Source organism: Suncus etruscus, chromosome 3 (assembly GCF_024139225.1).
Source record: "Suncus etruscus isolate mSunEtr1 chromosome 3, mSunEtr1.pri.cur, whole genome shotgun sequence".
NCBI lineage: Eukaryota > Metazoa > Chordata > Mammalia > Eulipotyphla > Soricidae > Suncus > Suncus etruscus.
In genome coordinates, this window is record NC_064850.1 from 148,255,920 (window position 1) to 148,269,979 (window position 14,060).

At 41.8% G+C, this 14,060-nt stretch overlaps 1 protein-coding gene across 1 annotated transcript in view; it reads left to right on the forward strand.

Annotated features, from left to right (window-relative positions):
- ROR2 (receptor tyrosine kinase like orphan receptor 2) overlaps nt 1-14,060 on the forward strand; it is a 104,790-nt gene that overhangs the window by 76,861 nt on the left and 13,869 nt on the right. Inside the window, exons 4-5 of the mRNA XM_049770912.1 lie at nt 1,660-1,947; nt 2,648-2,678. Of these exons, the coding sequence (XP_049626869.1) occupies nt 1,660-1,947; nt 2,648-2,678 (319 nt within the window). The remainder of the gene's footprint in view (nt 1-1,659; nt 1,948-2,647; nt 2,679-14,060) is intronic.

The following is a 14,060-nucleotide window of genomic DNA, read 5'->3' on the forward strand; positions in this document are numbered from 1 at the left end:
TAGAGGGAGGAAGGGAAGGGAAAGGAAGGGGAGAGTGAGGGGAAGGGGAAGGGGAAGGGAGTGAAGAAGGAAGGGTGGAGGGAGAGATGGATGGAAGGAAGGAAGGAAGGAAGGAAGGAAGGAAGGAAGGAAGGAAGGAAGGAAGGAAGGAAGGAAGGAAGAAGGAAGGAAGGAAGGAATGAGGAAGGAAGGAGGAAGGAAGGAGGGGGAAAGGCAGGAAAGAAAGAAGGAAGAAAGAAAGGAGGGAGAAAAAGGAGGAAGGAAAGAAGGGAAGGAGGGGAAAAGAAGGAAGGAAAGAAGGAAAAAAGGAGGGAGGAAAAGAAGGAAGAAAGGTAAAAAAAGAAGAAAAACTGCTGTCATCCTCAGCTATTTGCCACCATTGCAGGGAATATTACCCATCCTATAAAGCTTTATTGAGGGTATGCTGTAAATTCTTATTATTAAATAAATAATAAAAAATTCAGAACATGAATATATTTTAGTCATTCTTATCTACCTCTTTTCTTAGTTTTGTCTAATACTTTAGTTCATCTTCTGATAGTTGATAATTTTCTGTCTAAGCTTAGTTTTCCTTCTGCTAATATGCATGTTTAACTTGAGACACACCAATTCTGACTCGCATTCTCACTCAGATACACACATGCATGCATAGCTAATACATACACAGCAATACATATTACCCACAAGTGAAAGTGCACATGCTAGGATATGCATAACATACATGCCACAGTACACACTAATATAGGAAAACATAACACATAAATACTATCCATGTACACTAACATGCACATAAAACACACTTGCTCAGGGGCCACCAGAGATGGGGGATCTCCAAGGAACGTACAATGCCAGAGATCCAATCCACAGCCTTCCATATTCTAGACAGTTTCTCTGTCATGCAAGGCTTCTCCACAGCCCCAACATGCCTTCCTTTTCTGTGGTCATTCCTGTGGCTACGCAGCTGAGGGGAAAGACTTTGGCCTTCCCAAGGTATAAGTGAGCAGATCTGATGCCTGCAAGGGGAGTTAGAGTATTTGAGATTCCACATTTGTACACTTCTCTATTGGCTAAGATGTGTTATAAATGCTAAAATCAATCCTTGGGGTATATTTCTTGACCTTCCAAGAGCACTGAGCATTTCCAGTTGCCCAGTTTACACATCCATAGGTGAGGGAACACCCTACTATCCAATTTCAACCTAGACAGTACAAGTTTTTTCAAATATGACTTGGGATTCAGATGTCTGTACTCTGGTGGTGATGTCAGTGTTTGTATACAGCCTGTACATGTTGCCTGGTGTTTCTCTGCACAGATATGTATACTCTGTCCCAGATGCATGAAGTGTGATGAGCCTTGTAGGGTAAGTGTGTGGTCATGTGAGCTTGATGCATTCATGGCTGGCTTGAGCATTGTTGTATGAGTGGGCTGAGTTCAGAAGGTCAGGAAGGAGAGTTCACAGAGACTTTGAACACTCTGGTGATGAGAAGACCATCACCAGAGCTCTCTAGCCTCACTCTGGCTTTCCTTGTTGGTGATCAGCTGGCATTGTTTCTTTCCAGTAACAGGAAGAAACTGTCAGTTGCTGAGAACACCCCCATTGCCTGGATCACCCTGCCCTTTTCTTCCCACTCAGTTGAAGTTGCCTCTCTTCCTTTGCAGGCTACTTTCTGAATTTCCTGGAGCCAGTGAACAACATCACCATCGTCCAGGGCCAGACAGCCATTCTGCATTGCAAGGTGGCTGGGAATCCACCACCCAGCGTGCGGTGGCTGAAGAATGATGCACCGGTGGTGCAGGAGCCAAAGCGCATCATCATCCGCAAGACCGATTATGGCTCCCGGTTGCGCATCCAGGACCTGGACACCACGGATACCGGCTACTACCAGTGTGTGGCATCCAATGGGGTCAAAACAATCACAGCTACTGGTGTCCTGTTTGTGCGGCTCGGTGAGTCAGGGCTCCCAGCAGAGGTCGTGACCATCAAATGGAAAATTCATTTGATACTGAATAACACGCAGAGACAGAGAGGAAATCAGTGAGTCCCCAGCCCCTTGCATACGAGATCCCCGTTGAAACTGTGATCCATTTACTAGTAATAGATGGAAAGAGACAGTTCAGGGCCATAGTGAGCATGACAGTGAGCAAAAAGCCTCTTCCAGAAATTACTCGCATAGGCAGGACAGCAAAAGACTAAGAGTGGCACCAGAATCCTGCTAGCTCTACGGAAACCTGGGCTGTGACTGAGCTGTGCTGTCGGGGGGTGCTGATGGAATTCTGTGGCAAAAGGAAGCGTGTTCCCTCGTGGTTGTGAGCTGTCCCCACCAAGCTATGTCTCACTTACCCTGACATTTCTCACCATTGAGCAAATCAGTCTTGTGTCTCAGGCTTAAGGAGAGATAAAAGAGCAGAGACTCCAAAATTAGCTCCAAGACTATGCAGAAACAGTTTTTTTTTCTTTCAAGCCTGCAGCAGTTTTCATCCTCCTGGGCATATAATTGTGGGCAGGGGCAGAGCTGGGTCCAAGGACAACTTGCCACAAATGGGCACCCCGGACTGTGGTCACCTTTCCTGTGGGCTTGGTTGGAGCAAAGTTGGTGCCAAATTATGAAGTATTAATAACTTGTCTTTTTTGTTTTTATCTCTTCAGGTCCCACACATAGCCCAAATCATAACTTTCAGTAAGTATCTGTTCTCCCCAATCCATTCTCTCATTCGTTGAGGTTTCCGTTATGTAAGAATCAGGGCATTCAAGCCAGCAAACGTTGGTTTGCAGAATTTGCTAGATGTTGGTGGGGCTTCACATAAGGATGGTGGTCTGCTGGGTTTGGGCTGGAAAGCAACAACATTTTCCATGTTTATGAGGCGGAAGAAAGTCATTAAACAAGCACGGTTTGCTCCTGGAAGGTCCAGTCACCTGGAAGGAGTGCAAATGGCTAGCTTGTGTCCTCTCTGGACTCTGGTATTCAAGGCCATATGGCTTTACCCCCAAAATCTCAGTCCTGCTGATGCTGGACTACAAACTATAAACTGCCCTATGCAGCCTTGGGCCATCCCACAGGGTCACCAAGCAGGTTCAAGCCTAGCTTGCTGCTTCCCTGGAGCTATCAGTGGCCGCTTGTTCCCCTAACACAGGTTACTCTCCCGCCCCCAGTCTGCTTGTCACAGAAGGTTCTTTGAGCTTCATTATGTCATGACATCGTTCTCCCAGTGTCTGAGTTCCAGGATGTTGTGGAATTCCCTCATTCCCATGCACACAGAGTAGAGCAGTTTGTCTTGGTTTCACCTCCCAGTGTTCTGCACAGCAATGCAGGCGCCCAATGGTATTCAGTCCTGTGTCACAAAGCAGACTGTTTCTCACAGGCAGACTTTGCAGCAGGTTCTGTGCTCAGCAGTTTTACAGGTGTCTCCTTTGTCATCATTTGTGCTGAGTTTAATGAAAGAAAACTACATCAAGGACACTTGTGAGACTTTAGGAAAAGTATTAGTCATTGCAAAAGCTACATTCTCACTGTTTGCTTTTCTTTCATAATTTGTCATATACATTAGTAGAACTTACAGTTTATACAAATATTGTTAGATTATAGTGCCAGATGTAAATAATAAAATTAATTGAACTGGGGCCAGAGAAATAGTATAGCAGGTAGGGTATTTGCCTGACTTGTGGCTGACCTGATTTCAATTCCTGGCACCCCCTAAGGTCTTCCTGAGCCTGTCAGAAAAGATCCCTGAGTGCATGGACTGGAGTAAGCCTTGAGTACTGTTGAGTGTGGCTCAAAAACAAAAGTAGGTAGTAAATAAATAAAATGGACTATTTGCTAATTGGATTTGAATATCTACTCTTCTACAAAATGATGATTTATGAGATTGTTCTCTGTTATAATTCTGGGATGAGTTTATAACTTCCATGGTTCTGTTGAAGAGAAAGTTGCCTTCTCCATCCTTTGCATCTGGCCTGTGCCCCAAGATCATCTGCACTTTCTCAGCATTTAAAGCATGTCTGAGTTAGACAGTCTTCATCCTTCTTCCTTTTTTTTTTCCCCATTAGTATCTCAGTACTGATATGGTTAATATTGTACCTTACAGCTTTTCTGCAACAGGCTTTGAGTTACTTGTAGTATATCTCGCTGTCCAGGTAATGCCTCATGATTCCCAAAATGATATGGCTTCCCATTGTTTCTCACATCTTCAGTGTCACCCTGGCCTATGTCCTGACATCTGAGGACAATTTCTCTAAGGATTATCTCCAGAGTGGGTGGTGCAGAATACCATGTATACCCTTTGTTTGTTTGTTTTGAGGCCATACTCAGTGGACATTGTGGGACTTACTCCTGACTCTGTGCTTAGGGATTACTCCTGGCAGTATACGGGGATCATATGGAGTTCTGGGTACTGAACCTGAGTTGGCCTTGTTCTAGGCAAGTGTCCTCATCACTGTGCTATCACGCCAGCCCCATGTTTCTTTATTTTCTGTTAATACTTATTTAAAATATAAACTGAAATACACAAATCTGTTTGTTTTGGGACCATGCCTAGTAGTACTCAGGGATTACTCCTAGTGGTGCTCAGGGAACCAGCCCAACCAAATCTGGTTGGCTTCCTGCAACACAAACATGCTGCTCACTGCACTGTCTCTCTGGACCACTGAAAGGCACAACTATTAAATTTACTTTTTAAAAAAGGCTCAACAAATAAAAAATACTACACTGTAATCCAAACTACAAGCCAGGCATAGAACATTCCTATTAGATCAAGACTTTGCATCCTACAACTTCAGTAGCACTCCTTTTTAGGCAACCACTTTTCTGATTTTATCTGCAAGAAACTAGTTTTACTTGTTCTAGGACTTCACAGAAGGAAATCCCTACTGCATTTAAGCCACTTAATCTTAACTTCTTACATTTGGCATCCTGTTTTAAGATTCATCTTTGTGGTGCATGCGTTCGTAAGTTGTAAGTCGCTGCTGAATAACATTCCATTGTATGACTGTTCAGGTTGACTTATCTACTTTCCTACTTGGGCAGTATCCAACATGTTACTCATCTGTGCACTGCCAGAGATGTTCTCGTACAGTTCTTTTTGGTGGATAGACTGCCACACATCACTTAATGACATTTTGGTTAACAACAGATAACACACATGCCTTTACAGTAACATCTTCAAGTAGTATTATCCAGATAGACTAGAGGTGTAGTAGATAATGCCTTTGAAGTTTGTGTACACAGTGGCCAAATGAAGGAACTTTCTACCTCAGGCATGCTATAAACAAATGTCCTTTTCAGGATCTATTTAAGGCTGTGTGTATGCCACATACACTTTTTGTAGTTTTGTTGTTATTTTGGGTTTTCTTGCCTTTTTATAACTTTTAAAAATCACTTAAACACCATGGTTTTCAAGATGGTTTTTAGTACAATTTTTTTTACAGTTATAAAGTTATCATGATTGAGTTTCAGTCATATAGTATACGGCACCCTTTACCAGTGCACTTTGCACATCACCAGTTTCCTTCACACACTCCCCCACTCTCTTCCCTGCCTGCCTCTGTGGCAGACATTTCTTTTCTTTCTCTTTCTCTTTCTCTTTGTCTTTCTCTTCTTCTTCTTCTTCTTCTTCTTCTTCTTCTTCTTCTTCTTCTTCTTCTTCTTCTTCTTCTTCTTCTTCTTCTTCTTCTTCTTCTTCTTCTTCTTCTTCTTCTTCTTCTTCTTCTTCTTCTTCTTCTTCTTCTTCTTCTTCTTCTTCCTTTTTTTTTTGGGTTTTGGGCCACACCCGGCTGTCACAGGGGACCATATGGGACACCGGGATTCGAACCAACCACCTTTGGTCCTGGATAGGCTGCTTGCAAGGCAAAGTTTCACTGTGCTATCTCTCCGGGCCCTTTTTTTTTTTTTTTTGCTTCTTCTTCTTTTACTTTGTAGACACTGTGGTTTGCATTAAGTGTTACTGAAGGGGTATCATGCATAACATTTTATTTCCTTTCAGCACTGAGTTCTTCTCCAGAATGATCATTTGCAACTGTCTTAGTGGTTCCTTCTCTGCCCTAACTGCATTCCTCCACTCTTGTGGCATTCTTACCATGCACTGGTCCCCCAGCCCTTGTCTCTGTTGTCTCTGGATATTATTACCTTACTATTTTTTTTTTTTTGGTTTTTGGGTCACACCCAGCAATGCTCAGGGGTTATTCCTGGCTCTACGCTCAGAAATCACCCCCGGCAGGCTCGGGGGACCATATGGGATGCCGGGATTTGAACCAGCAACCTTCCGCATGTAAGGCAACCGCCTTACCGCTGTGCTATCTCTCCGGCCCCACCTTACTATTTTTTTATATTCTACATATGAATGCAATCATTCTATGTCTATTCCTCTTCCTCTGATTTCATTTTGCTCTGCATGATGCTCTTCCAATCCATTCGTGTAGAACAGCTGCATAGTATTCCATTGTGTAGATGTACCTCTGTTTCTTTATCCATTCATCTTTTCTTTCGCACTTGGGTTGTTTCCAGATTCTGGCTACTGTGAATAGTGTTACGATGAACATAGGAATGCAGAGGCCTTTCTGCATTATGTTTTTGGCTCCTAGGGTGTATTCATAGGACTATTATTCCTAGGTTATATGGAAAATTATTATCTAGTGTTTGTTTAGTTGGTTTTTTTTTTTGAGGACTATCCATATTGTTTTTCTAAAAGACTGGACTGACAAGTCAACATTCCCACAAGCGATTAATGAAAGTCCCTTTCTCCCTTAATCCACATCAGCACAGGTTTTTAATGTGTGCCAGCTTCTGTAGTTTGAGATGATATCTTATTGATGTTTTGATTTGCATCTTCCAGATGATTAATGATGGAACACATACTTTATGTTGAGAAAGGATTTCACTATTTGGAGGTACCCAGGAAAAGTATTGAATGTCCTATTTATGTGAAAGCTGGAATGGCCCTTTGGGAGAAATTGCATGCTAGAGAAGCATTTTCCAAGCATTTAATAAAGAGTTGCAGTTTATTGAACGTGTCACATTCAGGATGTAAAGTGACTTTAATCAGAGACACACATAGGACCAGATAATGTTTTGAATAATTTGTGAAAATGTCAACTGGTCCCACTGGCCTGCATCTCCCATCAGAGAAATGGTCACTATTCAGCAGTTTAGTGTTTGCAACCACTCGAAGAAAATAGCAATCACAAATCATAGATCGACCTTTTTACATTTTTTTCCTGTTAGAACATTTTTCTTTTTTTTTTTTTTGACACTTTATTTTTTTATTGTAAGAATTTATTCAGGAGACAAAATTGATGAACATATTGAGGTAAACTGACATAACATAATATAGTAAAATAACATAACATATAATTAATATAATATAATAATGCATGTAAGTGAAAGAACTTTTCTAAATAAAATAATTTTTTTGGTTATTGACTTTGCTAGAATTTTTAAATACATTAAAAACTGTTTTTTGGGGAATAGCCTCCAAGTGATGTTCAGGAGGTCCAGGGACCTCACCAGTGATGCTCAGGTAACCTGACCAGAGGATTTGGTGCTGCATGGGCCCTGTGGTACTAGGTATTTATGGACCAGCATGGTGGTGATTGGGGGCTTCCAGGGTTTCAATTGGTGATGCTCCAGGAACCACATGGTGCTGATAATAGAACCCAGGATGGACATATACCTTCAAGCATTCTTAACACTCACTATACTATCTCTGGCCCCTTAAAAATATTTTATATGTGGTCTTTATCTAGTTTTAACTATAAGGAGTGAATTTTTATGCTGGTTTTTAGCTAGGGTTGTACTCTAAGACTTTTTTTTTTAAAGCCGTGATTCTTTTTCTGTAATCATGACATTTTCTTTCACTTGTCATAGGTCAACCTACTTCTAACAGCTATATTTCATTTTTGTAGCTTCTGTCTATGAAATATTATCCTGAGGTTTAATCTTGTTACATACAGAGACATAGTCACATTTGCTGCTGAGGATTAAGTAATGTATCCTAAATTCTTATAGTGGAGTCTTAACCATCACTGTATTTCAAGATGGAGCCTTGAAGAAAGTGACAGCAAAGTCAAGGACAGGCCCTGGTCTTGTAGGTCAAGTATCTAAGGAAAAAGAGAGTTCTCTGTTTCTCCCTTTACCAAGAGGAGCAAAACGCCTTGCTGCAGACTGAGAACAGAGCTGGCTGGCCTATTGACACTGAACTTGTGAAACTCATGCCTGTTGTTTCCGGCATCCATTCTCCTGTGTTTCTTATATAGCAAGAATGGATTCATCCTCCTGACTATAAAAGCTTGATCAGTGCTTTTACTCCTGCAGACCAGCATCATTCCATAGTTCCACAGTTATAATCAAGATGTTAGATCAGTGGTTTTCAACCTTCCTACACCAGCTCACTGTTATGCAGCCACTGGTTATCTTGAGCCATAGTTGTTTTGCTTTTTCCAGGTGAGTTTAAAAATAAAATGAATTGGAGGGTTGTTTTTGTTTTGGGTGATACCCGGTGATGTCCCCGGATTATTCCTGGCTGTTTGTTCAAGAATTAGTCCTGGCAAGTTCAGAGGACCTAAGATACCAGGGATAAAGCCTGAATTGCCAGTGTACAAGGCAAGAGCCCTACCAGCTGTACTATATTTCTAGACCCCTGTATGAGTTTTATCATTTGTTTTGTTTTTATTAATGTGAAGAGAGGGTGGGTTTTTGCAGCCACCACTTTAGATACAATGATGACTGTGTATTTCTCCCCTTTTAACAATTCAATGCTGTGGGGCTTCCTGTTAGGAATCACTGTAAAGCTCTGGACTGAATTTCAGGCTGGATGGATGATTTTCTTTTACTGTATGCTGAACCCATCTGCTCTCTTGCTGTTATCTTGTGGCCTGTCTTGTCTTTTTGGGTCTGTGTGGTAGTTCCTGGCAGTTTGTGCAGTTCTGTGGCTTTTCTACCCATTTTGAGTGAAGGTGGGTGTGTGCAGAGGCAAACAAAGGGGTGTCAGTGGCAAAAAAAAAAAAAAAAAAAAAAGACCAGGCTATGCCTCTACAGATGTAGGTTCACTGATGGGATTAGAAAGCTGATTTAGGGTGCACTTGGTAATGCTGGAGAACTGAGGACATGGGGCTCAGCAGCTCCCATTTCTAAGGAGTTACCTTTTTTCCTGCTCTTTTAAAAACCACTGTTTCAGGGTAGGAGAGATAACACAGCAGTAGGGCGTTTGCCTTGTACACAGCCAACCCAGGACAGACTGTGTTTCTTTTTTTTGTTGTTGTTGTTGTTTGTTTGTTTTTTGGGTCATACCCAGCAGCACTCAGGAGTTACTCCTAGGTCAATGCTCAGAAATCACTCCTGGCAGGCTCAGGGGACCATATGGGATGTCGGGATTCAAACCACTGTCCTTCTGCATGTAAGGCAAACGCCTTACCTCCATGCTATCTCTCTGGCCCCAGACTGTGTTTCAATTCCCTGATTCCCATATGATTCTCTGAGCCTGCCAGGAGCAATTTCTGAGTGCAGAGTCAGCAGTAATCCCTGAGCGCTGCCGGGAGTGACCCAATCCCCCCGCCCCAATAAAAAACACTGTTTTACTTTTCACAACTTGCACTGTGCAAGATCATACACTTGTACAGTGTGCTGAGTAGAAAGAGGTGATGGTGTTGGGTAGCCTGGCATGGTGGCAGGCTAGGGGAGTGTATGGTGTGGGTTAAGGGGTTACCAAGAGTGTTGGATGAGGGTTCCATTTGCTGAGCCCATGAATGTGCCATACAGACACGCTTCAACAACCTCCATACTTGAAAGAATGCTGCATGGAGAGCTTTTGGAAAATGGATAGTCTTGCTAATAGTTGGCCCCCAAGAAATCACTTTCCTGAGCCCCTTTGTCTTTCTTCACAGACCTCAGGTAATTCTGAGTCTTCATTTTTCACTGTGTGTTCATCATCCTGGAATTTCCATCTCCAGCCTGACTTCTCTCATCCCCAAGCCCCCCACAGCCACAGGATGTCTGCAGGCGACAAATCAAAAGCCCCTTACACTTGCATATTTCAGCTTAGCTGTTGTCTCTCTCCTTCCATTCCTATTTGTAGGGAATTGTCATAGGTCTCATTCAAACTTCAACCTAATTACAGAAAATCTCACTATTTTAAAAAGCCTAGGATGTCCAACTAACAAGCCAGTAATTAAAGAGGATGGCAAGAAAAAGAAAGTCTATTTTGTTCTGCTGTGAATGAACTGATGCAGGCAGCAGACTTGATGTTAGTACCTTAAACCAACTGGATAAAACTGAGCAGGACTGAGGAAGTCCCAGCTTGATGGTTTTTGCCACCACTTTTTCTTTTGTAGTGTTCTTTTTTTTTCCCCAGAAACTAAATCTTTCTAAAGCACAGAGCTTGAATAAAGCCTAGAAAGTGACATTATGTGACATGATACATCGATGACTAACCATCAGTAAATTAGAATTTATGTACACATCCTTCATTTGGGCCATACAGGGAAGCAGCATGAACTACAGGAAAACTGTCTGCACAGCAGCGATATTCGTGCTCAACCTGTAGTAACTCGTTTAATATTTCCACCAAATCCTTTTGTTTTTACTTAAGCCTACATATTATTTCTTATCCACTATTACGCAGGGAAGAGTTTTTACACACCTAATTTCAGAACTGCCTCAGGAAACATGGATGCTTCAAAGGGGAGTTGTTTGTTGGGCCTGGGAAGGAGGAACCCCAGAATACTGTCCGAGAGAATATCAGCCAGTTCCCAGGGACTACTACCACATTCCAGTGAAATTTAGCCACTTGCTAGAGGTATCAGAGGAGTTGGCTTGTGCCTCCTGGCCTTAGAGCTAGTTTTGTAATACTCAGCTATGTGTGGCCAGCACCATAGCACAGCAAGGTGGGGTGTTTGCTTGCACACAGCTGACCCAGGTTTGATCTTTGGCATTCCATATGGTCCTTGGAGCCTGACAGGAGTAATTTCTGAGCACAGAGCCAGGAGTAAACCTTGAACACTACTGGGTGTGGCCCCCAAAGTCTCTCTCCCACAAAATACCCCCCAGAAAACAAAAATAAAAACAACCAACTATTTGATGAGGGTTTGCTGAGGTTTCTGTGGCATGAACCTTGGTATTGGAGACTTGGTCAGGGGTTCTCCCAGAGAGTACTTGCAGCCATGATCAGGACTCATATGGTGCTGGGGATCAAAATCCTACAAGTCATGTCATGTTCTCTACCACTGAACCACAACTCAGCCACAGAGTGACCAATTTGATGGTCTTCTTGTTTGTTTTTGGACCATACCTAGCATCGCTCAGGGATTACTCCTGGGTCTGTGCTCAGAGATCACTCCTGATGGTCTCGGAAAACCATATGGTTTTCCAGGAAACAAAACCATCCACAGGTGAGCAGAGATAAGTGGTGTTGTTCCTTTATCCAATAGAGTATCGGTATCAAAAAAATTTACAAAAATAAGAAGAATCTCCCAAGAGAAAACAGGCATGAGTGAGTATTTTTAGCTTTTATCTTCTTCATATATTGTTGTCTCCCTGACATTGAACAGGGCCAGAAGTGTAGTTGGCTCTCAGCTGGTTTAGTTTAACAAAATTAGGCACTATGCTTTCTTAATTTCAACATGAAATACTTCTATATTCTATCATACTGATATTAATTTAGATTGTGTCAAAACGTGCAGTATGATATAGGGCAAAATGCTAGCATTGCACATAGCTAACCCAGCTGGATCTCTGGAACTGCGTAGGGTTCCCTGAGTACTTCCAGGAGTAATCCCTGAGCACAGTTTATTTTGGACCCCTGTTATTTGCTTCCCAGCAAGTGACACCTAACATCTTCTGTGGCCTCTTCTCTAAGCATCTTGGTTCTTACAGTAATGGATCTCACTAGTTGAAAGCACGAGTAAACAGCTCTACCAAAAAGAATGTAGCAAGACCAAGAGAGCTTAAGGCAGGCTGCAACTTGTCCTGGATGGCTATGCTTGTGTGGGACCCACTCTTACTCTTGTGCTACTCTGGTAATGGAGCACTGGTTCTAGAGTTTAGGAAACTCACATCACACCTTAAGAGACTCTTTAAGAACCCTGCATTGCTTTTCTCTCTCTCAAGGATTCTCCTTCAGTCTGAATTTACTCCTAATCTCATAATCTTGCTGGCAGAACAAGGTTTGGTAACCAGAATATTCTAATGTTTCTGGTGAAGTAAGGATAAAATTAAATATGCTTGATGTTAAGATTCTATGTATTTCTCATTGTCTTTTGAGGATTGAGTTCAGGAATGAATACACACATAAACATATAGATACATAGAACTTTGGTGGGTGCCAAAATGCCCAAAATGCTTTATATAAGTGCCTTATATAAAGTGGCATGATTTGCACATAGAACCTATGCAATCCTCCTATATATTTTCATCTATAGATAACTATTCATATAAATAGTTGTTTGGGTGCTGTGTGACTTAGGGAATGACACCCCCCAAAAAATGGTTTACACATGTATACTACAGGTTTACCAAGTTAAGAGTGCATATTTTTGGTTTTATTTTGGATTGAACACAGGGACTTAATCACGCAGAGCCTATTTTCTACACTGAGCTCCATCCCTGACTTACTTGGAGATACCTTAGATGCAGACCCTATGGATTTAGAGGTGGCTGTACATTTAAACATGCTGCCACTTATTTATAATCATCTTTTGCACTCACCTAACACTGATATAACATAACTCCACTGCTTAAAGATAAGATTAAAAATTGCTTTAAGTTTGTAAGCTTTACTGTTAGGCTAATTTGATGACAGAAAAACTTTTTTTAAAATTTATTTAAACACCTTAATTACATACATGATTGTGTTTGGGTTTCAGTCATGTAAAGAACACCACCCATCACCAGTGCAACATTCCCATCACCAATGTCCCAAGGATGACAGAAAAACTTAATGAATGGAAAGTATGAAGTTCTTATCTCGATCCAGCCCCCTCCTTACACATGCATCATCTCCTCAGCAACTCCCTGTCTCAGAATGGATATGAGTTCAAATCGATGAGCTAGTCTTTGTAGATTGTTATTAACCAATGTCTATATTATGCAGTTGAGTTCACTTGGCGTTGAATGTTCTTTGGTTTTTGGACAAATGCCTTTTGAGATGGATCTACCACTATATTATCATGCAGCATGGTTTCCCTGCACTACAAACTTCCTATCCATCATCCAGGCATGCCTTCTCTCCCCCAGCCTTTGCCAATCATAGATCTTTGTTACTGTCTCTGGCATTTTTAGGATGCCAGAGAGTAGAACTTTTACAATATATTGGGTGCATTTTCAGTTTAGTTTTTTCCATTTAGTAATATGCATTTCAGTTTCTATTAGTCTTTTGTCTATTCATCTTTTATGCTGAAGAGAATTATACTCTGCATGTATCACCACTTAGTTTCTCCTACTAAAGGACCATCTCAGTCATTTTCCAGTTCTGGCAATTTTGAATTTTGAATGTGCTACGAACATCTAAAATGTGCAGGCTGAATACATCGATAACTCTTTAAAAAAATTTTTTTACTAGAGAGATAGACAGGAAGTAACATCAATAACGAGGGTTCAATTCCTGTCATTATGTGTCCCAAGCTTAGCCAGAAGTGATCCCTGAATGCAGAGCCAGGAATAAATCCTGAGCACTATTGGGTTTAGCCCAAGTAACTACAATGATACTATTTAATCTTTTCATCTCTATCTTCAACCCATGACTTACCATTGCCATTTTGTTCTCTGTGTTAATGAGGTTGGATTTTTATCAGCTTCCATAGAAGGAACCTGGGGATTCTGGTGGAAGGGCCCTGATACTACTGGTGGAAGGTTCAAAGGTTCAAAGTTAGAACTTGTGTGTCTGAAATGCCTTTTTTTTGGGGGGGCTTGGTTTTGGGGGTCACCCTAGTGGTGCTTACAGGTTACTCCTGGCTCTGTGCTCAGAAATAACTTCTGGCAGGCCCGGGAATACTATCTGGGATGCCAGGAATTGAAGCTGAGTTGGATGCATGCACGGCAAATGTCCTACTCACTGTGCTATCTCTCTAACTGCTATTG